The sequence below is a fragment of the Orcinus orca genome, chromosome 16, assembly GCF_937001465.1.
Source record: "Orcinus orca chromosome 16, mOrcOrc1.1, whole genome shotgun sequence".
NCBI classification, from domain to species: Eukaryota; Metazoa; Chordata; class Mammalia; order Artiodactyla; family Delphinidae; genus Orcinus; species Orcinus orca.
In genome coordinates, this window is record NC_064574.1 from 27456881 (window position 1) to 27481142 (window position 24262).

At 39.2% G+C, this 24262-nt stretch overlaps 1 protein-coding gene across 4 annotated transcripts in view; it reads right to left on the minus strand.

Moving 5' to 3' along the window:
* Positions 1 to 24262, minus strand: part of TPX2 (TPX2 microtubule nucleation factor) — a 58585-nt gene that overhangs the window by 32362 nt on the left and 1961 nt on the right. For all 4 annotated transcript variants that reach the window (XM_049698813.1, XM_049698812.1, XM_004272693.4 and 1 more), the window contains exons 2-5: positions 22234 to 22350; positions 11318 to 11486; positions 8874 to 8993; positions 1393 to 1519 (exon numbers count right to left, since the gene is read on the minus strand). In XM_049698813.1, the coding sequence (XP_049554770.1) occupies positions 1393 to 1519; positions 8874 to 8993; positions 11318 to 11423 (353 nt within the window). In that variant the 5' untranslated portion in view covers positions 11424 to 11486; positions 22234 to 22350. The remainder of the gene's footprint in view (positions 1 to 1392; positions 1520 to 8873; positions 8994 to 11317; positions 11487 to 22233; positions 22351 to 24262) is intronic.

The following is a 24262-nucleotide window of genomic DNA, read 5'->3' on the forward strand; positions in this document are numbered from 1 at the left end:
GACACTAGCACTATCTTGGACTCTGAAGGAATCTATAGGATACTGGGTCCCTTTTCCATAGGGACTTAACAATCTAAACATGGAACAGAAACCACAGAATCAACCTGTAGCAATCTCTTAAATTTCCTGTGATAGCTGGTTGAATCTCACAGAATTTTTCAATTAAAAGGGGCTTCTTCACCAGAAAAGATTAAAATAAGCATGTATGATACCATCTTCAAAAGGTGATCCCCTTACACCAGCATGAGGGTTTGTAAAGGGTAATTTCATTACTTCTGAGCAATTGTATTATAAATACTCTGCCATTCCTCAATATTGTTGACATCAAAGTACAAAGCATTAAATAGTTCTGGAATTTATTTATTTATTTTTAAATACTTATTTGTTTATTTGGCTGCACCGGGTCTTGGTTGCGGCACTTGGGATCTTCACTGCAGCATACAGTTCTTTTAGTTGTGGTATATGGAATCTTTAGTTGTGGCATACGAACTCTTAGTTGCAGCATGTGGGACCTAGTTCCCTGGCCAGGAAACCAACCCGGGACCCCTGCATAGAGAGCGTGGAATCTTAGCCACTGGACCACCAAGGAAGTCCCCAGTCCTGGAATTTAAACTCTATGGGTGAATGGTAATTATTAGATGGTGAAAGTTTTTTTTTTTTTTTTTTTTTTGGCCATGTTGTGCGGCTTGTGGAATCTAAGTTCCCCGACCAGGGATTGAACCCAGGCCATAGCAGTGAAAGTGCTGCGTCCTAACCACTGGACCACCAGGAACTCCCAAGTGAAAGTTTTTAAAAATCTAATTAAAATAATCTTTTGATTAGTGCCATCTGAAGGCAACTAATATTAAGACTAACAGCTTTGTTTTGGTTAAAAAGAGGATACTGATACAACATTCAAAGACATTGGATTTTCAGAGGTTCCTAGTGCCAAGAGTACAGCTTACCCCACCCATCCATCCACCCCTTCACTCAAGACTTTATTCAGCTTTGCTCCTGCAAGACACTGTTAGGTACTACGATACATGACACTTGCCCTTATGAAGTTTATTTACAACCTATACACAGGAAAAAAAAAAAAACCTGCCACATATCCATACAAATAAATGTAAATGGCAACCCATGTTGACAGCGCAAACAGCAAGGACTTTGGAACCAGAGTGATCAGTCTGAATCCTGTCTCTGAAATAAATCTGCCTTGGGCAAGCAACTTAGTACATCTGAGCCCTTATCTATAAATTAAGCATGTTACCTACAACTCATAAATGTTATGAAGATTAAATAAGGTAACACGAAGAGTCTAATGTAGTATGGAACACATAGTAGGTGCTCCAGTAACTCTTCGTTGAACGTTATTAACATAACCACCACTTCCAAACACCAAAACAGTCTTACCTCTGAGGCTGAGCTAGAATATTTCTTGATGTGGTTCCTTTGACTTTCAGAGAAGAACAAGCATTTGTTGGAATAGACTCTTCCACCAGGTTTTCTTTTTCTGCCTCTTTGTTATAAGTGTTGTCAACTGCAAGAGAGCAAAAACTAGTCAGTACTCAAATCCCAAGGAAATGAGTTGGAGATGAGAGATACATGTGTATATATATGACTTAATACAGAATTCTAGATTGCAAATTGTGTGTGTATGTGTGTGTATCCCTCCTAAGCAGTGAAATCTTATGCAGAAGAGCAATTTATAAAAGCTACTTTGGTTGAAGCAGAAATGAAGTATCCAGGGCCCTGCCTATTTGCCAGCCCAAGGCATCACCTCAGAAAAAAGTATCCCAAACACATTCTTATGACATTTTTTTTTAACATCTTATGACATTTTAAAAAGATAAAATTCTGAAAGCTTCCACAGAGAAAAAGAAATCACCTAAGGAAGGAAAATAGGATAAGCTGAATTCCTCATCAGTAACACAGGACGATAAAAGATAACAGAATAATAATGCCTTCAGAAAAGTCAAGAAAAAATCTTTTTTTGTGTGTGTGTGTGTTACGCGGGCCTCTCATTGTTGTGGCCTCTCCCGCTGCAGAGCACAGGCTCCGGACGCGCAGGCTCAGCGGCCATGGCTCACGGGCCCAGCCGCTCCACGGCATGTGGGATCCTCCCAGACCGGGGCACGAACCCGCGTCCCCTGCATTGGCAGGCGGATTCTCAACCACTGCACCACCAGGGAAGCCCAAGAAAAAATCTTTTAAGCTGCAATTCTATATTAAAAGTAGCAAGGAAAAAGCAACAAGTTACATACAAGGAAATTCCCATAAGGCTATCAGCTGACTTTTCAGCAGAAACTGCAGGCCAGAAGGCAGTGGCACAATATATTTAAAGTGATGCAAGGGAAAAACCTACAACCAAGAATACTTTACCCAGCAAGGCTCTCATTCAGATTTGATGGACACATCAAAAGTTTTACAGACAAGCAAAAGCTAAAAGAATTCAGCACTGCCAAAAGCAGCTTTATAAGAAATGTTAAAGGGACTTCACTAAGTGAAAAAGAAAAGACCACAACTAGAAACATGAACATTACAAAAGGAAATATCTCATTGGTAAAGGCAAATATACAGTAAAAGTAGTAAATCAACCACATACAAAGCTAATAGGAAGGTTAAAAGACAAAAGTAGTAAAATCATCTGTATCTACAATAAGCAGTTAAGGGATACACAAAACAATTAGATGTAAAATATGATGTCAAAACAGTAATCATACGGGGAGGAGAGTACAAATGCAGGGTTGTTAAAATGCATTTGAAATTATGAGATCAGCAACTTAAAATAATCAGAGATATACAGATTGATAAATATAAACCTCACAGTAATCACAAACCAAAAATCTATAATAGATACACACACAAAAAGAGAAGGAATCCAAATATAACACTAAAGACAGTCATCAAACCACAAGGGAAGAGAACAAAAAAAGAACAAAGGAACAAAAACCTGACATACAAAAACAACCCCAAAACAATTAACAAAATGGCGATAAGTAGATACATATCAATAATTACTTTACATGCAGATGGACTAAATGTTCCAATCAAAAGACACAAAGTGGCTGAATGGATACAAAAACAAGACCCATATATATGCTGCCTACAAGAGACTCACTTCAGATCTAAAGACACACTCAGACTGAAGGTGAGGAGATGGAAAAGAGTATTCCATGCAAATAGAAATCAAAAGAAAACGGGGTGTCAATAATGATATCAGACAAAATAGACTTTAAAACAAAGAATGTTACAAGAGACAAAGAAGTACACTACATAATGATCAAGGAATCAATCCAAGAAGAAGATATAGCAATTATAAATATATATGCACCCAACAGAGAACCACCTAGATACAGAAAGCAAATATTTACAGACAGAAAGGGAGAAATTGACAGTAACACAATAACAGTAGGGGATTTTTAACACCCCACTTATATCAATGAACAGATCATCCAGACAGAAAACCAGTAAGGAAACACTGGCCTTAAATGACATATTAGACCATATATATAAAGAGAAAACATTCTATCCAAAAGCAGCAAAATACATATTCTTTCCAAGTGCACATGGAACATTCTCCAGGATAGATCACATGCTAGGCCACAAAACAAGCCTCGGTAACTTTAAGAAAACTGAAATCATATTAAGCATCTTTTCTGACCATAACACTATGAGACTAGAAGTCAACTATAAGAAAAAAACTGCAAGAAACAAAAACACATGGAGTCTAAACAATATGCTACTAAACAACCAATGGATCACTGAGGAAATCAAAGAAGAAATCAAAATATACCTGGAAACAAATGAAAACAAAAACACAAAAATCTATGGGATGCAGGAAAAGCGGTTCTAAGAGGGAAGTTTATTGCAATAGAAGCTTACCTCAGGAAACAAGAAAAATCTCAAACAACCTAAGCTTACACCTAAAGGAACTAGAAAAAGAAGAACAAACAAAACACAAAGTTAGTAGAAGGAAAGAAATCATAAAGATCAGAGCAGAAAGAAATGAATAAGCGGAAATAAGTGAATTAGAGACTAAAAAAAATAGAAAAGATCAATGAAACTAAGAGTTGGTTCTTTGAGAAGATAAATAAAAGTGATAAACCTTTAGCCAGACTCTTCAAGAAAAAAAGAGAGAGGGCCAAAATCAATAAAATCAGAAATGAAAAAGGAGAAGTTACAACTCACACCACAGAAATACAAAGGATCATAGGAGATTACTACAACCATCTATATGCCAATAAAATGGACAACCTAGAAGAAATGGACAAATTCCTAGAAATGTAAAATCTCCTAAGACTGAACAAGGAAGAAATAGAAAATACGAAGAAACCAATTACTAGCAATGAAATTGAATCCATAATTTAAAACTAACTCCCAACAAACAAAAGTCCAGAACCAGATGGCTTCACAGGTGAATTCTGCCAAACATTTAGAAGAGGTAACACCTATCCTTCTCAAGCTATTCCAAAAAACTGCAGAGGAAGGAATGCTTCCAAACTCATTCTATGAGGCCAGCATCACCCTGGTACCAAAACCAGACAAAGGTATCATAAAAAAGGCCAATATCACTGATGAACATAGATGCAAAAATCCTCAACAAAATGTTAGCAAACCAAATCCAACAATATATTAAAAGGATCATCACCATGATCAAGTGGAATACCATATCTTCTTTATCCATACCACATACCACTATAAGGAGAAATAAACAAATCCACAATTATAGTCTAAAATTTCAATACCTCTCTCTCTAATTGATAGAACAAGTTGACAGAAAAATCAGTAAGATTATAACAGCCACAAATAATATATAAGCAAATGAGCATGGCTGTATTCCAATAAGACTTCATTTACAAAAATACGTTGTGGTCAAATTATCATGAAGATGTAACAATTACAAACATATACATACCTAACAACAGAGACCCAGATACCCGAAGCAAAAACTGACAAAACTCAAGGGAGAAATAGCCAATTCGGCAATAATAGTTGAAGACTTCAGTATCCCTACTTTTAATAATGGACAGAGCCATCAGATAGATGATCAATAAGGAAACAGAAGTCTTGAGCAACACTATCAACCAACTTGACCCAACTGACATTTATGTAACTCTCCACCCAATGACGGCAGAATACACATTTTTTTTTTAAGTACACCCAAGTACAATTACCAAGACAGACCATATTCTGGGCCATGAAACAAGTCTCAATACATTTAAAAGAGTTCAAGTCATACAAGTATGTCCTTTCACCACAGTGGAAATCCCCCAAGAAATCAATAACAGATAAGATTTTTGGACCACCCCCACCCCAAATATTTGGAAATTAAATAACACACAGGTAACTAGCAACTAGTAGATAAATTAAGTCCTGGAGATCTAAATGCATAGCATAAATGTTATAATCAACAATACTGTATTATGAACTTCAAAGTTGATGAGACTAGATCTTAATTGTTCTCATCACAAAAGAAATGATAATTATGTGATATGATAGAGGTATTAATTACATTGAACTATATAAATGCATCAAATCAACACTCCGTACATCTTAAACTTACACGATGTTATAAGTCAATTATATTGCAATTAAAAAAAACACATAGGTCGGGACTTCCCTGGTGGTCCAGTGGTTAAGAATCCGCCTTCCAATGCAGTGGACGTGGGTTTGATCCCTGGTCTGGGAACTAAGATCCCATGGGCCGCTGGGCAACTAAGCCCACACGCCACAACTACTGAGCCCACGTGCTCTGGTGCCCATGCAGCACAACTAGAGAGCCTGTGCACCACAACTAGAGAAGCCCGCGCAGCCAAAATAAAAAAACAAACAAAAAAACCACACAGGTCAAAGATCTCAAAAGGGAAATTAAAAGTATTTTGAATGGAATGAAAATAAAAACATAGCATTTCAAATTTATGGGATGTGGCTAAAGAGTACTTAGGGGATATTTACAGCAGTAAACACATTAACAAAGAAGAAAGATTTCAAATCAATGGCTTCAGCTGCCACCTTAAGAAACTTTATATATATATTGAAACCCAAAGTAAATAGAAGGGAAATAATAAAGAACAGAATGGAAATCAATGAAATAAAAACCAGAAAAACAATAGGAATAAACAAAAACAAAACCAATGAAGCCAAAAGCTGGTTCTTTGAGAAGATTATTAACACTGATAAATCTTTAGCCAGACTGATTAGGAAAATAGAGAGAGATGACACAAATTACCAATATCAGAAATGAAAGAGGTGATATCACTACAGAATTTACAAGTATCAAAAGGATAATAAGGAAACATTATGAACAACTTTTTGCCTATAAATTCAACAACTTGGATGACACAGACAAATTACTTGAAAAACAAACTACCAAAGCTTATTCAAGAAGAAACAGATAATCGGTATCTGTTAAAGAAATTGAATTTTTAGTTAAAAACCTTCCTGCAAAGAAAACTCCAGACCCAGACGGCTTCACTGGTGAATTCTACCAAACATTTAAGAAAGATGTAATATCTATTTTACACAAATTCTTCCAGAGAAATGAAGAGAAGGCAATATTTATAGAGTTAAGGCCAACATTACTCTATCAAATCAAACAAAGGCATCATAAGGAAAACTACAGATCATTATTCCTCATGAACATAGATGAAAAAATTTTTAACAAAAAAATGTAGCAAACTGAACCTAAAATATATATAAAAAGAAAAATACCATCCTGACCAACTGGGGGTTCATCCCAGAAATGAAAGGTTGGCTTAAAATTGGAAAATCAGCATAACTGAGCATAGTTAAAGAATAAAAGAAAAAAATTCATGTAAACTTCTTAATAAATGCAGAAAAAGCATATGAGAAAATCTAGCTTCCATTACTATAAAAATTATCAGCAAAATAGGAATAGAAGGGAAATTCCTCAGCCTGATAAAGGGCATCTATGAAAAAACTACAGTTAACATCATACTTAATGGTGAAAGCCTGAATGTTTTTGCCATAAGATCAGGAATAAAACAAGCATGTCTACTTCTCTACTCCTATTCAGCATCCTACTAAAGGTGCAGTATGCAAGAAAGAAAAAGAAACAAAAGGCAGATAACATAATCACCTTTGTAGAAATCTGATGGAATCTACAAAAAAGATACAAACACTACTGAGTTTAGAAGATTGTAGGATATAAGATGGACACAGAAAAATTAATTGTATTTGTTTGTACTAGCAACACAATAGAAAGTTGAAATCAAAATAGAGGTCTGAAAAGTGCTTTGAGAACACAGATAAGGGGAATCAATTAGAGAAAAAAAGATATTTGAGCTGGAACTTGAATGATAAGTAAGGACTTCTCAGTTAGATTAAAGGTATTCAAGGCAGAGGGAATAGCACTGAGACAGGTAAGAATGTGTGCTAACAAAGAACAAAAAGACTGTGGGGCCCAAGGGCTATACATGCATGGAAGCAGTGTACATGGTCTTTACCACATGATGGGCCATGCAGAGGTCTCTTGCTCTGGGGCTTACTGCTGATATAACAGTCTTAAACTGAAAGTGGTCCAGACAAACTAGGTACATCACATCCTCTTTCAATTCAAGAAGAGCACAAAGACCACCAAAGCAACAGAAAATCTGCCACACTTCTAAGCACCTCAAGTGAAACGTGCACGTAGTTCTAACCTCTTATGCAAGAAAGATGGATGTAAAAGTTCAGGATCCTTGTCCAGATCCCAAATTCAATAGATATCACTTGTACTCATGAATGAACTATTTGAAAGTCGGCCTAGGGGGCTTCCCTGGTGGCGCAGTGGTTGAGAATCTGCCTGCTAATGCAGGGGACACGGGTTCGAGCCCTGGTCTGGGAGGATCCCACATGCCATGGAGCAACTAGGTCCGTGAGCCACAACTACTGAGCCTGCGCGTCTGGAGCCTGTGCTCCGCAACAAGAGAGGCCGCAACGGTGAGAGGCCCGCGCACCTGCAATGAAGAGTGGTCCCCGCTTGCCACAACTAGAGAAAGCCCTCATACAGAAACGAAGACCCAACATAGCAAAAATAAATTAATTAATAAACTCCTACCCCCAACAACAACAACAACAACAACAACAGAAAGAGTACATGTGAATTCCAGAGTTTACTTATGAGGAGGTTCTATTAAAAATAAAAATAAAAAAGTCAGCCTAGCAACTCAGACTCTGCAAACTACACAAGTTCACTGAAAAGAGCTATTTTCTGATATGGCCCTCTAGTTATTGGTGTGACTGAGGCTAGTTTCAGATTTACCCATAAGATTAATTTTCAAATGTTCTAAATTGATTGTGGTGATGACTGCACAACTATGCTGTGAATATATGAAAAAACATTGAAATGTACATTTTAAACAGGTGAATTGTATGATATGTGAATTATATCTAAATATAGCTACTATTTCAAAATAAGAATCATTTTTGAGGATTTAAAGAATACTTTTTTGTTTTAATCAAATAGACAGTATCTTGCAGATTTAGTAACTATTAGTTTAAGTGTCAATCATCTTTTAAAATCAGATACATGACTCAAAGAATTCTTGTACAGTTAGCAAGCAGTACATTCTTCCCTCCTGCTGTTTTGTTTCCCAGCCAGACCGAGGTTAGGTTACATTAAATCTAGTCATAAAAACAAAATAGTTATATATCTGGCAATAAAATTCTATGTTAGCTTAATTTCCAAAAGACTGGAAAAAAAAAAAAAGAAGAATGCAGCACATCATTAGTTTCACGTTCACCATGAAATGAATAAATGAATTAACACATTTCACCAATTAAAATCCAAGGGATACATCATTTAGGTAATTTCCCCAGATCCCTCAGGTTCCTAATATACTGTTCGACCATTCTGCCAAGCAGCTTTTTTCTAAGATGTTCTTTCTTACCTGGTCTCAAAGGTGTGACATCTTGCTGAAGATTAGCTGTTCTCAGAGGAGTTTTGTTCTGAAAAAGCCCTCCTGTACCATTCTTCCCAGGAAACTTATTCTCCAAATTGGCCTTCTCTTCTGTGAAAAGGTAAAATCACCATCATGTAAACAATCAGCAAAGAATGCAAAATAAATTAGTGCCATACACCTAATATGGGGCCTAAATAAAGCCTCCTACCAGTATACTTCTAACTCATTTCCAAGTACCAGCAAAGTCCTAGTGATCAAAAAGGAATAAGTACATATTATATGTCAGAGATAGCGACTGCAAAAACTATCACTAAAACACTGGCAACACTGAACAATGTATTATAGAAAAGAAGTGCAGACTCTGCATTGTGAATAGCTCCTTATCTTTGCTTGATACACATTCAGGACCACACAAGCATAAACTGGTCTTATCTACCACCTAAATACAGCATGGTCCTCTTAAAGAAAACTGTATCCAGCAAGACCTGCAAGGCTTACAAGGGACATCTGATAGTCTAATTGCGTTGAGGTTCTTCCTCAACTAGGAGAGTGTGGGGTGTATGAGTATGGAACAGAGTTAGGCTCTCTTAAGGAATTTTATCTTAGGTTCTGCTGCGCCCAAAAGCCAGTGCAAAACAGTGAAAAGTGTGTTCTACCAACAGCCTACTGATAGAAATTTTAGGAATGTAGCGAGCCTCAGCAATAACTCTGTGAATGTACACTCTGATTGCAAAACTGTGTAAAAAGATTTGATTATTTGGAAGAAAATTAGAAAGTAATATATTAGAACTAAGGTGATTTTGAAAAAAATAGTGGGATCCATTTTTTCTTCTAAACTGTATCTAATAGTATTGTTATATTAATATTTCCTTTCTTGTTTTCAAGAAAAACTTGGAAAAAGAGATAGACAACTCAGCTATTTCCTCAGGGTTTCTGTGGGCCAAGGGCATGGGGAAGACTTCTGTATGGCAGCTGGCCGTCTTATCCACCCTTCCTCCTACACCACGCCCAAAAGACCCCTCCTCTCAGGATACCCACTGGATTTTATTAGAATCCTTTTCCAAGAGAATGGAATATGCCATCACATTTGGACACTGCATTATAAGTGTTAAGTATAGCTGCAATGGACTAATTTCTATCCCCCATCACATACTGATTTCTCTTAATGAGGAGGATAAGGACATGAGATAGAAGAAAATGAAGGAGCCCCAGCAAATACTAGCCTCACATATCACTGGGCTCAGATATTATTCCAATGTAATATAAAAACAAAACCACATCCTTATTTGTTGACCTGGTGTCAAAGTTTGTGTCATATCACCTGCCCCAACATCAGGCAATCCTATCTCTATTTGGAGATTGGGTTCTGAGTAGCATAATCCCTCCATTTAAAAATGAACTGGGGGGAATTTCCTAGAAGTCCCGTGGTTAGGACTCCCTGCTTCCACTGCAGGGGGCACAGGTTCGATCCCTGGTTGGGGAACTAAGATCCCTCAAGCTGTGTGGTGGGGCCAAAAACTAAAAAAAAAAAGAACTGGGGAGAAGCAGCAAGAGGGAGATGAGTATAGTTATAAAAGGGCAGCACAGGATCCTTGTGATGTTAGAACTGTTTGATATCTTGACTGTGGCAGATCAACAAACCTACACAGGTGATAAAATTGCATAGAATTTAATACACATAAATAAAAATAAATACAAATCAAACTGAGGAAATCTGAGTAAGACTGTCAACATCCCATTTCAGTTGTAATATTATACTCTATGCCCAGTGACAGTAGAGCAAGTTTTTATGTGACTGCCATCACTACAGACATGTCCTAGAACTTCACTCAACTTCGTTTCATCTAGATTTTACCATATGTCCCTAAAGCTTAAATATTTGTCATTCTTAACTGGAAAACATTGATTTCTACTGAGAGTCTATTCCCAAAATACTGGGCGTCTCGATTATTTCTATCATATCGTGGATGACAAAGTATCTTGGTGCAGAAAAGAATTTATATTTTTTAAATTTATTTATTTTTATAAATTTATTTATTTTTGGCTGCGTTGGTTCTTCGTTGTTCCACGCAGGCTTTCTCTAGTTGCGGCGAGCAGGGGCTACTCTTCGTTGCAGTGTGCAGGCTTCTCAATGCAGTGGCTTCTCTTGTTGTGGAGCATGGGCTCTAGGCACACAGGCTTCAGTAACCGTGGCACGCAGGCTCAGTAGTTGTGGCGCACAGGCTTAGTTGCTCCACAGCATGTGGGATCTTCCTGGACCAGGGCTAAAACCCATGTCCCCTGCATTGGCAGGTGGATTCTTAACCACTGCACCACCAGGGAAGCGCAGGAATTTATATTTTGGTTATCCACAATCCCTTCTATTTTTGAAAGGTCTCCAGCACAAAGCAAGTCACTAACCCTTAAAACAGCCAGAGAAAGCAGATACTTACCAAACCAGGAATCTATGTTTTGGGTATCTTCCTCATCATTCAAAGATGTAAAATTGATGAAGTCTGTTGGAGCATCATAGGAATAGGAGGTTGTAACTTGTGACATTTTTCCCACCCTTGGTGCAGAACAGCAGGTTTGCCCAGTGTTTGTTTCTCAATAGGTCACCTCCTAAGGAAAGAAATAGTTCAGAAACTTGGTGGCACATTTATCTAAGGTACTGATTGCCTAACAATTACTTTGCTTTTATGATCACATTTGCAATTCTGAAAATCACCTGGGCAGTATGCCTTACTTTTCAAATCACACTAATAGTTAACTTCGCTTTTTCAGTAACTTGAAGACACTCCTTGAGGTAAATATATTGGAATTAGAAAGAGGTCAAATTTGATGAATACCTACAACATGCCATGTACTGTGCTAGGTGTTTTACATTTATTATCTTATTTTCCTCAATCTACCGTTTTCTCATTTCCAGTCTCCTCCACATCCAGTGTGCTTTCTCTCTGCCCTGAATAACCCAATTTCTGAAACACACCATTAAATTTTATACCTACCGACCAAAATCTTACTCATCATTCAAATCCAGTCCAATTCTCTGTAAAATCTTTCCCAGTTTCCACCTATCATACCTAATTGTTGCCTCTCCAAAGCCATAGTGCTTTTATACCATCTAATTTTATATTAGTTAACTATGCAAATGTCTCTCCTAGTAGACGCTAAGTTCCTGTAGATAAGGATGAATTTTACTCACTTGTGTATACCTCATCCATCAAGATGCTTAGAACAGTATCTCATACATAGTAAAAGCTCAATATAGTTTTGCCAAGTACAGGTTTTTTCTTTAGAAATACTTTCATAAAAATACTATTCCTGGGCATGAAGAGAAAGACTTCAAAAAACACATAAAAGAAAAAAAAAGTATATAAACGGCACAACAGGCAGATTAGGTAAAAGAAACATGTCAAAGATATGGGTCCATCCTTACTTCAGCATACTTTGTACAGAAGTACTGTACTGTGTCCTCTGTCTGTGGAAACCTGTGTAGGTTTAAAGTCAGCCCCCACTCCAGCCTTGTATGGTTAAGAAAGTAGCTGGAAGTAATGTGGAAAATAGCCGAAAGGCCACACTCACTGGTAAATAATTTCCCTATGAAACCCAATGAGCCATTTGTCTTCATCCATGAAATGACATGTACTTAAAAGTATTCTGTATCTTGGAAGAGAAGTAGATATCAGTAACAACTTGCATACACATTTATTAAACTAAGTACCTTTCTGTAAGCCCTTATTTTAGAAATAGGATGGACCATTTTAAAAAATTAGATCACAAAAATAGGTTTCATAAAAATCTACAGTGCCACACTGCTCCAGACACACACACGATACCTCTCTCAATCTCTCTCTCTCTCTCTCCACACACACACACGCACACATTTTGTTTTTTCAAATGGGATCATTGACATTTTGAATTTGCTTCACATATCGTGAGCATATTCCTTGTCAATAAATATAGATATATCAGCAACCACAATTTACTTATCCCTTATTTTAGGATTTTCCCAATATTTTCACTTTAAAGATACTACTAGAAGAATAACCATGTAGCTAAATTTCTGTACATATTCTTAATTCTTCCCTTAAGACAAATTCTTTTTTTTATTATTTATTTATGTTTTGTGTTTTTGTGGGTTTTTTTGTTTTGTTTTGTTTTGTTTTTGCGGTACGCGGGCCTCTCACCGTTGTGGCCTCTCCCGCTGCGGAGCACAGGTTCCGGACGCACAGGCCCAGCGGCCACGGCCCACAGGCCCAGCCACTCCGTGGCATGTGGGATCCTCCTGGACCAGAGCATGAACCCGTGTCCCCTGCATTGGCAGGCGGACTCTCAACCACTGCGCCACCAGGGAAGCCCATGTGGGGGTTTTTGGCTGCATTTGGTCTTTGTTGCTGTGGGTGGGTTTTCTCTAGTTGCGGCGAGTGGGGGCTACTCTTCATTGCGGTGCGCGGGCTTCTCCTTGCGGTGGCTTCTCTAGTTGCAGAGCACGGGCTCTAGGTGCACGGGCTTCAGTAGTTGCAGCACGCAGGCCCCAGAGCGCGTGGGCTTCAGTGGTTGCGGCGCATGGGCTCAGTAGCTGTGGCACACAGGCTCTAGGGCACACGGGCTTCAGTAGTTGTGGCACGCAGGCTCAGTAGTTGTGGTGCACGGGCTTAGTTGCTCCTTGGCATGTGGGATCTTCCCAGACCAGGGATCAAACCCATGTCCCCTTGCATTGGTAGGTGGGTTCTTAACCACTGCACCACCAAGGGAAGTCCCAAGACAAATTCTTAAAGATGGAATTGCTGGCTCTTGACACATACTGTGAAAACATTCCTCAGAAGAGTAATACCCACTAGCATTACCAGAGAGGTGTGCCCGTTCTCTTCTGGGCACTAACAGCCCTCAGTGCTCATTTTCTCTATTTTATACCACTATACCTAGGCTGTGAGATAAATCATGAGATTAATTCCACCCAACCTCATTGCTGCTCAGTGGTTTAGCCATCATTTCATTAGCTTCTGTCAGTGGACTTGGGTAATTCAGAAGGAATTTTTTCTGACAGATATTTAGTTTATATAGTGACATCAACCTATACACCAGAGAACCTCATTCTCCCATGGTCTCTCTTATGAACTCACTGAAGCCACAACTCCACAGATACCTTTATAACAATGTGCCGACTGAGGAACTTAATGTAGAAATATGACATTTTGGAATTGGGAGGAATTTTAAATAACACCTAACTTTTTAAGTTTATAGATAAAGATTAATTAAAGCGAAACGGGGTCCTCCAAGATCACACAACACTACTAATGATTATGGTAAAAACAGTTCCCAAAGGTGATTATACATGCCAGACACCATGAGGTACTAAATTGTACTATTTTAATAACCCTCAACAATCCTCTAAAGCATCAATTATTATTTCCATCCTAGAAGAGGAAGCTGAAGGTAAGGGAGAAGACTTCCCAATATCATACAGTTATATAAAAGCAGAATTAGATCTAGAACTGAGGCCCCTGACTTCAGCACAGTGTTTTTCCTATATCGTTCTGCCCTCTCACCCTATGAATTAGAGAAGCATGTTAATGTAGTTATAGTCTCTGTTTGCATAGAAAATAGTACGGTATTTCTTTCCAAGTAGATCCATTCTTCATAGTCTTTTGCCCTGAATAGAGGATTCTTTATTATCCTCCTTCTAAGTTTTCATTCTCCCCTATTTCTACTTTCATTATTCAGTTTAACTCAATAAGCTATTTATTAGCAGTCCACTCATATTACACACTTGCTAGAGGTCATAAATGTGGGCTTGATAATATCGGAGCTCCTTTCTCACTAATATTCAAGGATGAGACAATATGTCTCATACAAAAGGTAGATCTAGTCTCAGACACAAAGGAATTAAAACCTAGACAGGAGACCTATTAGACTCAATAAATAAGACAGTATAAATATTTAAATTTTACAGTATAAACCATAAGTATAAAGAAAATTAGAGGGACTTCTCTGATGGTGCAGTGGTTAAGAATCTGCCTGCCAATGCAGGGGACACGGGTTCTAGCCCTGGTCCGGGAAGATCCCACTGCCGTGGAGCAACTAAGCCCACGCGCCACAACTACTGAGCCTGGGTGCCGCAACTACTGAAGCCTACGCGCCTAAAGCCTGTGCTCCACAACAAGAGAAGCTACAGCAATGAGAAGCCTGTGCACCGCAACGAAGAGTAGCCCCCTCTCACTGCAACTAGAGAAAACCCATGTGCAGCAATGAAGACCCAACGCAGCCAAAAATAAATAAATTTATTAAAAAGAAAAAAGGATGAAAATTAGAGATGACGTGGCTTAAGTCAAGTTATGATTAAATACTTTTCATTGAACAGCATCAAAACAGTAAGAAGTGCACTGTAACAGAAGTCACCTCCTTGATTGCCAAGCTTCCAAGCTTGGAGTAGCCATGGGACAGTTCTGGCCAATGAGAATGATGAGAATCTGCTGAGGGATTCATAGGAAAACTCGTACTTACCTGATACAGCTACAGCCCTTGCTCCTGCCCTCTTCCTTCAGCTTTCTTCTTGCCTTGAAGGCAGATGTAATGGCTAGAGCTATAGCAGCCATCATATACACAGGAGTAAATGATCAAGAGAATAACATACAATGGCCCTGATATCACTGAGCTATTGATCACTGATGATCAAATATCAGCAACCACCTACCTCTAGACAATAAAACTCTTTTCATATAGGCTGTTAAAGTCACATTTTCTTTCACTTAAAGCCAAAAACAATCCCAACATAGAAATCCAGAATTCTAGCCCTCTCCCTGGCATTACTTGATGTATATGATAATGGGCAAGTCACTCCACCTTTCCGCCTACCTACTTCCCGTAAACAAGTGAGAAGGTATTTTGAGTGCTATGAAATACACTACCGTATGATATTATCACTGCCTTTTGACCTACTGATACCTTTCCTCTCCTTGACCACATCTCTATTCAAAGGACATTGTTGAAAGATTCTCCAGCAATTGACAGTGGTTAAAATTCCCCTGCTGCAAGGAGGAAGTTTTCCAGTTCTTGTGAACAAACATGCTGGAAGACATGGGAAAATCTTGGATTCCCATGATCTTAATGCCTAACCCAGGTCACTGGGAAGACTTCCCAGGCAGGAATGTAATGAAGACAACCAAAGCTGGGGGAGGGAAGAGGCAGGAATGTAATATGCAGCAACCCCACTTAGCCTCCTAAAAACTATGATTCCACCAAAGCATGCTGCTGAAAACCACCTGGAAAGTATTCAAATTTAAACCCTCACATCCTTTTTTCCTTTTTTTAATTACGGAGCTACACTGCTAGCCCCTGTGGAGGGCAATTTACATTTTTCTTTCTGATACATCTTGCCAAATGTAGAAATTTATCTTACAGATATGTATTTATACATATGTAAATATAAGAAAATTCACATAGCAGTGTTCATAAAAGCCAAAAAACTGAAAACCCCAATTCCACCAATAGATTAGTTGAATAAATTATGGCACAACCATATATTGAAATATTAAGTAACTTTAATATTAGATAACTTTACAGATGTGATTTGTACAAAATGAGCTCCAAGAGCTACTAAGTGAGAAAAGCAAAATGCACAAGTGTGTGCTCCCATTCAGGTTATAAAAGAGGGAAAGGGGCAGGGTTTCCCTGGTGGCACAGTGGTTAAGAATCCACCTGCCAATGCAGGGGACAGGGATCCCTGGTCCGAGAAGATCCCACATGCCGCGGAGCAACTAAGCCCATGTGCCACAACTACTGAGCCTGCGCGTCTGGAGCCTGTGCTCCGCAACAAGAGAGGCCGCAATAGTGAGAGGCCCACGCACCGTGATGAAGAGTGGCCCCCGCTTGCCACAACTGGAGAAAGCCTTCGCACAGAAACAAAGACCCAACACAGCCATAAATAAATAAATAAAAATAAATAAATAAATAAAAATAAAATAAAATGTTCCTGTGTATTGACCTAAAAAAATAATAGCTATTAATTACTGAGTCCTTATGACAAGCCAAACAGTGTTTTCATATATTAACTCACTAAATCCTCGCAATAATCCTGTAAAGTAGGTACTGTTATTATCTTAATTTTACAGATGAGGAAAATGAGGCACAGAAAGATTTACTATTTGTTCATGGTCATGAAGCTAAGAAGTAGCAGAGCCAGGATTCAAACCCAGACAGGCCCTAAAGGGAGTGTCCTTATCCACTGCCTCTCATATTTATTTAAAAACAGATATTTATGTAGATCAATATCAAATGTCAAGGAGCGAGAGACAAAACCATTTACAGATAATAATAACTTCCAAATACTGATTGTCTACCTCAGGCCAAGCACTTTACGAGGCACTTCACATAAATCATCTCATTTAAACTGCATTAACAATGTATAAGGTAGATATAGTCATCACCATCTTACAAATAAGGAACTGGGTCAACTACTCCAGGATCCTGGTGATCCAGGATCACCAACTAGTATGTAGCAATATTGAGTTTTAAGACCAGGTTAATAGGATTCCAAAATCTGGGGTCACTATAATATACAGGGTTTTCCTATAAATATTCCTTCAAAAATGAGGCAAGTAGGGACTTCCCTGGCAGTCCAGTGGTTAAGACTCTGTGCTTCCACTGCAGGTGGCACGGGTTCAATCCCTAGTCGGGGAACTAAGATCCCATATGCTGCACAGTGCAGCCAAAAAAAAAAAAATGAGGTACGTAACCAAATCTTACTAACCTGTTAGACAAATACAGAAATAAACTCTGCTCTATAGAAAACTTAAGTATTCCTGACAAGTTGTGCAAAAAGAACACTTTGGTAAATTAAAAACCCTATTCTAAGTATACCAGGAAAACTCTGAGCTGAATCTTCTCATAAACTAAAATATCACCCCTTAATTTCTCTTTTTCTAAGTTTGTACTCTTGCATATAAATTTTTGCTGTAAACAAGATGGAGGTTAGTTTGAACCTCTCAGTGGATATTCCAGAGTAGACTATTCACGCATCTGAAGGAGGGACGTCCTCTGAGGTCTAGGACTGCATTTGATCGGTGGGGGTTAAAAGGCGAAGGGGGCTGAAACCTAAATATACCTTATCTTTATTTAGATGAAATTTTAAAACCAAAATACTATTTTTTAAAACAACCTCTTGCTGGAGAGGGTGTGAGGAAAGGGAACCCTCCTGCACTGTTGGTGGGAATGTAAATTGATACAGCCACTATGGAGAACAGTATGGAGGTTCCTTAAAAAACGAAAAATAGAACTACCATATGACCCAGCAATCCCATTGCTGGGCATATACCCTGAGAAAACCATAATTCAAAAAGAGTCATGGGGCTTCCCTGGTGGCGCAGTGTTTGAGAGTCCGCCTGCCGATGCAGGGGACACGGGTTCGTGCCCCGGTCTGGGAAGATCCCACATGCCGCGGAGCAGCTGGGCCTGTAAGCCATGGCCGCTGAGCGTGCGCGTCCGGAGCCTGTGCTCCGCAACGGGAGAGGCCACAACAGTGAGAGGCCCATGTACCGCAAAAAAACAAACAACAACAAAAAAAAGTCATGTACCACAATGTTCATTGCAGCACTATTTACAATAGCCAGGACATGAAAGTGTCCATCAACAGATGAATGGATAAAAAAGATGGGGCACATATATACAATGGAATATTACTCAGCCATAAAAAGAAATGAAATTGAGTTATTTGTAGTGAGGTGGATGTACCTAGAGTCTATCATACAGAGTGAAGTAAGTCAGAAAGAGAAAAACAAATACCGTACGCTAGCGCCCTTATATGGAATCTAAAAAAAACACTATGGATGAACCTAGTGGCAGGGCAGGAATAAAGATGCAGACGTAGAGAACGGACTTGAGGACACAGGCTGGGAAGGGGAAGCTGGGACGAAGTGAGAGAGCAGCACTGACATATACACACTACCAAAATGTAAAATGGATGGCTAGTGGGAAGCTGCTCCATAGCACAGGGAGATCAGCTCGGTGCTTTGTGACGACCTAGAGGGGTGGGATAGGGAGGGTGGGAGGGAGGCTCAAGAGGGAGGCTCAAGAGGGAGGGGATAAGGGGATATATGTATACTTAGAGCTGATTCACTTTGTTGTACAAGAAACTAACATAATATTGTAAAGCAATTATACTCCAATAAAGATATTAAAAAATAAACGACCTCTTTTTCAAAAAGCTTCTTTTGAGCTATCTTTTGGTCTAATACAGCCCCTTGCCCCCACCCCCCAACCAAAAGAGGGGAACAAACAGATAAATATATATCCATTGAGAAGTCTGATTCTCCTCAATAAAGAGTGATGGCACAAGTACATGAACAAAACCAAAAGTAACTACTGGGTTATGCTAGCGTCACTACGCTGCCTCTCCCACAAATAATAAATATTAGGATGTGAAACCTTCAAAAATTAAAGGACTGGGCTTCCCTGGTGGCGCAGTGTTTGAGTCCGCCTGCCGATGCAGGGCACATGGGTTTGTGCCCCGGTCCGGGAAGATCCCACATGCCGCGGAGTGGCTGGGCCCGTGAGCCATGGCCGCTGAGCCTGCGTGTCCACAGCCTGTGCTCCGCAACGGGAGAGGCCACAACCGTGAGAGGCCCGCATACCGCCAAAAAAAAAAAAAAAAAAAAAAAATTAAAAGACTAGTGGGAAATGGAACAGGCCAAGGCCAAAGCTAACTGTTTAAATGAGAGCCCCAAGCAAGGTGGAACTGGATGCCTTCCTGCACCGCTTAATCAAGACTGAATTTCTGTCAACAGGTTTCACTGAAAAAAAAAAAAAAAGGCACATGCGTCAACCACATTCCCCCACACAAATCAAGCTGCCAAGCAAGAGAATCGGCTTCACATTTCAAAATTATCTGAATCCACCACAACTTCAGACTCTTGCAAAACTAGAACCATTCTGAGTGAAGAAATAGCTCTTCCTGACCAATAATCCTATGATAGACAGGTAAAGGTTTCTCCCATATGTTATGAACTAGTTAGGTTCCTTTTAAAACTGCTTATCAAGTGCCATCCATCACATCACATGGCTAATTTTTGTTTCCAAAAAACAAAGATTGAAAAGATATATATAATCCTTTCCCTTAAGGAACTCACAGTAATTTTGACACAGGGTGATCTTTGCTGTGGAAGTGCAGAGAAGGGGAATAGATGAAGGAGGGTCAGAGAAGGCTTCCTGGTGGAAGTGATACATAAAAGATACAGATAGACCTGCAGAGTTCTACAGGCTAAAGATGAATATTGACTTTTTCTAGGGGAAGAAATAAATGGAAAGGGAAAACAAATAGGGGGAAGTACACAATTGAGGAAGCTTGCAAAAGAAGCAAAGTAACCTATTTCCACATTCATCTGAAATTAACCTCCAAGGGTCCCTGTCTCTCTTCACTATCAAACCAAAAATAACCAGCCATGACAAGCTCTGTAAATCAAAAGGTGCAGGTTCAGAGCGGGTGGAGGAAAGCTGTAAAAGGCTGCAGTCTAAGTAAGGTTGAAAGAGACTAGCAGCTCCTGAGCAAAACGAAGACTTTGGTGTGATAAATGATCTCAAGTACCTCACTATACAAGCTTGTGAACTGTGTATTGCCTAATTCTATTGGAGGAGAAATCATGAGTTAAATAAATGGTAATGTAATAGAATAAACAGAGTAAGGCAAGATCTCATTAGAAGTGTAGTTAGTTAAAATGGTCGCATCCCAGGCAGTGCCATTTCCCCAGGGACACCCTCTCCTATTTTCACAAGGGATAAGAGATCCTGTTACACTACCACAAGTTAGAGTTGAGTTATTGTCATCTTAACCAGGGAGAAAACACCTACATTTCTTTTTCTTGTACATAAGGATTAGCAGGAGACAGTAAATGGCAACATAATACAGACAGCAATTTTAAATGTTCATCAAAGTCACAAACTAAGTCTGAAGGAAGTTAATGGACTTTGTGTTTCCACATTTGTTTGCTAACTTCTATGATGAAATCGGATCTATTTACAGAAACAGATCTATGAAGCTTCCAAAATTGGGTCATTTTAAAATCCAGTGACAATCTCTCACTGTCCAAGCACTTAGAAGTCAGCACAGGACACATGGACACTTGTTCTAATTCATCACTGTCCAGAAATCTCAAGCAAATACATTTTTCTACCATTTTCCTCCCAAACTTGTGAGTTTCTTATCACTGTTTTTGAAGGATTACAAATTCAGTTCTGCTTTTTTTATTCATCCACAGAACTCTATAAACCATAATCCACTCTTACATGACTAACAGGACCTGGATAGAAATCAAAGATGCCATTTACCTCTAGGCCAAATAACAACACAGATCTTTTTAATACCAAAGTTTGCTGATGTTCCAAAAGTAAGAAGCTGAAAGAGTTTGTAAGGGTTGACAGTGGGGCTACAGGAGGTTACAATCCTAGTCAAATCTCAATCATTCAGTCCTGTAGAGATTTATATCCCTCAAAAGGTATCTGATTTGGAAAGCAGACAGACAGAGACACACCCACATACACACACACCCTAAAAAAGTGATAATCAATGAGGCGGCAGGGAGTGAGGTAGACAATGAGAGGGTTGGAAGGTTTTTAACTATAAACCTTTTTATATTATTTTGATTTTTGCACCATTTGAATCTATATTTTAAAAATAAAAAATTGTGCCTGTGTGAACATACACTGCTGGTGGATGTGTAAATCAGCACAATTTTCCTATAAAGCAATTTGGTGCTACGTACCGAAGTCTTAAAAATACACATTCTTTGGGACTTCCCCGGCAGTCCAGCGGTTAAGACTCCGCGCTTCCAATGCAGGGGGCACGGGTTCAATCCCTGGTTGGGGAACTAAGATCCCACATGTCACACGGCCATAAATAAATAAATTTTAAAAATTAAGAAAATAAAAATATGCATTCTAAAAAAAATATATATATATATATGCATTCTTTTTGACCAATGGTTCCACTGGGTAAAATACTATGGTAGAACGATATAATGGAATAATATATAGCCATTAAAATTATGTTACACAAAATTTTAATGAAATGAAAAAATTTCATAACCTAATCATTAAATGAAAAAAAATGAAGGTTATTAGAGTATGGTTTCTTAAAACCAAATACAGATACCCTCCAAAATTTGGAAAGAAATCTATCAAAATGCTAGCCATAGTTTATCTGAGAGGTAGGACATTGGGTGACATTATTTTCTTTTGCTTTTACATATTAAATAAATTTTCTTCCAAAATAAGTGTTACTTTCTAAAGATAAGCTAGTTATTTAAAGAATTTTGAAGCTAATATATTAATGTCCCCCTTATTCCTTTTTAATATAATACTGTGGATACAGCTTTACCTGTGGTTTAATCCGTCTGTCAGTCCACCTGTCTACAGGCTTGACTCAAAGTTGCAATATACTCTTTCACCTCTCTTCTGAAATCTTGAAGTCTAGAAAGTACTTCTTATCAAGAACCTAGAAGAAGCAGAAAGGTGATGAAACAGGTTCAAGTTCTTTGTAGTAAAAAAGGTTAACAGAGAACAGAAGGAGCTATAAAACCCCAACCCCCCAACCCGGGGTCCCCAACCCCCGGGCCACGTACCAGTACCAGTCCGCACAGCAGGAGGTGAGCAGCAGGCGAGCAATTGAAACTTCATTTGCCGCTCCCTGTCACTTGCATTACCAACTGAACCATGCCCCCCACCCCCCACCCCCGTCCAAACCCATCCGTGGAAAAACTGTCTTCCACAAAACCAGGCCCTGGTGCCAAAAAGGTTGGGGACCGCTGCTATAAAATACCAAGGATACCCACTCTTAAAACCAAAGAGTGCTCTGAGAGCTAAGGTCTAAAGAGCATGGATCCCCCCAAATGCCAGACTTCTTAAAAGATTGTTGTTTCATTAGTGTAAAAATGTTCTTCAAGTTTTTTAGTGTACATGTGCTGTTTCCCAGTATCTTTGTGGTTACATGCTCCCACTTTAAAGCAACCTTTCTGAAACCTGCAACTTAGGAACACTGACATCAAGGGGTTGCAGTGCACACTTCTATCCTATTCAAACATCAGGACAAAGAGTAGGCACACTCAAAATATGAAAAAACTTCTACTACCTTTTTAAATTTAATAAAGTAGAAATAGGGACTTCCCTGGTGGTCCAGTGTGTAAGACTCCACGCTCCCAATGCAGGGGGCTGGGGTTTGGAACTAAATCCCGCGTGTGTGCCACACCTAAGAAGTCCACATGCCACAACTAAGACTCAGCACAGCCAAAATAAATAAATAATAAATATTAAAAAAAATAACTTAGCTTTAAAAAAAATTAATTAAAAAGTAGAAATAGCATTTTATAAATTTTCTAAATTACGCTCCTACATACAATTTTATACCTTTCTCACTAATACAATGATAATAATGTATAATACAATTTATAATACAATAATGATAATACAATTTTATACCTTTCTCACTAATCTTTAATTTCCCCCTATAATCAAGTTTCTCTATGCAAACAAACAAAAACAGAACCCCTCCCAGTTATCTGTACTTTTTTCACAAAGTACCCTAGCTGCTGATCTGTCTCAGACACAGATCTATTCACAGAATTGATTGGCCTGTTCCCTGGTGGCGCAGTCGTTAAGGATCTGCCTGCCAATGCAGGGGACACGGGTTCGAGCCCTGTTCCAGGAAGATCCCACATGCCGTGGAGCAACTAAGCCCGAGCGCCACAACTACTGAGCCTGCACTCTAGAGCCCAGAAGCCACAACTATGGAAGCCCGTGCGCCTAGAGCCCGTGCTCTGCAACAAGAGAAGCCACCGCAATGAGAAGCCAGCGCACCGCAACGAAGAGTCATCCCCCGCTTTCCGCAACTAGAGAAAAGCCTGTGCGCAGCAACAAAGACCCAACGCAGACAAAAATAAACAAATAAATTTATAAAAAAAAGAATTGATTGGCCTGTTCAATCTCCCTGTAGTAAATTCTGCTTCCTACCTTTACCCATATGGCAAAGAAAATTCAGTTTGCCAAAGGACATTTAAATCTCTCCTCCTCCTTTCTTCCCAAGCAATTCAAAAAGAATTAGGGGGCTTCCTTGGTGTGCAGTGGTTGAGAATCTGCCTGCTAATGCAGGGGACACGGGTTCGAGCCCTGGTCTGGGAAGATCCCACATGCCACGGAGCAACTAGGCCCGTGAGCCACAACTACTGAGCCTGTGCGTCTGGAGCCTGTGCTCCACAACAAGAGATGCCGTGACAGTGAGAGGCCCGCGCACCGCAATGAAGAGTGGCCCCCGCTCGCCGCAAGTAGAGGAAGCCCTCGCACAGAAACGAAGACCCAACACACCCAAAAATAAACCCAACCAAATATTAAAAAAAAAAAAAAAAGAATTAGGG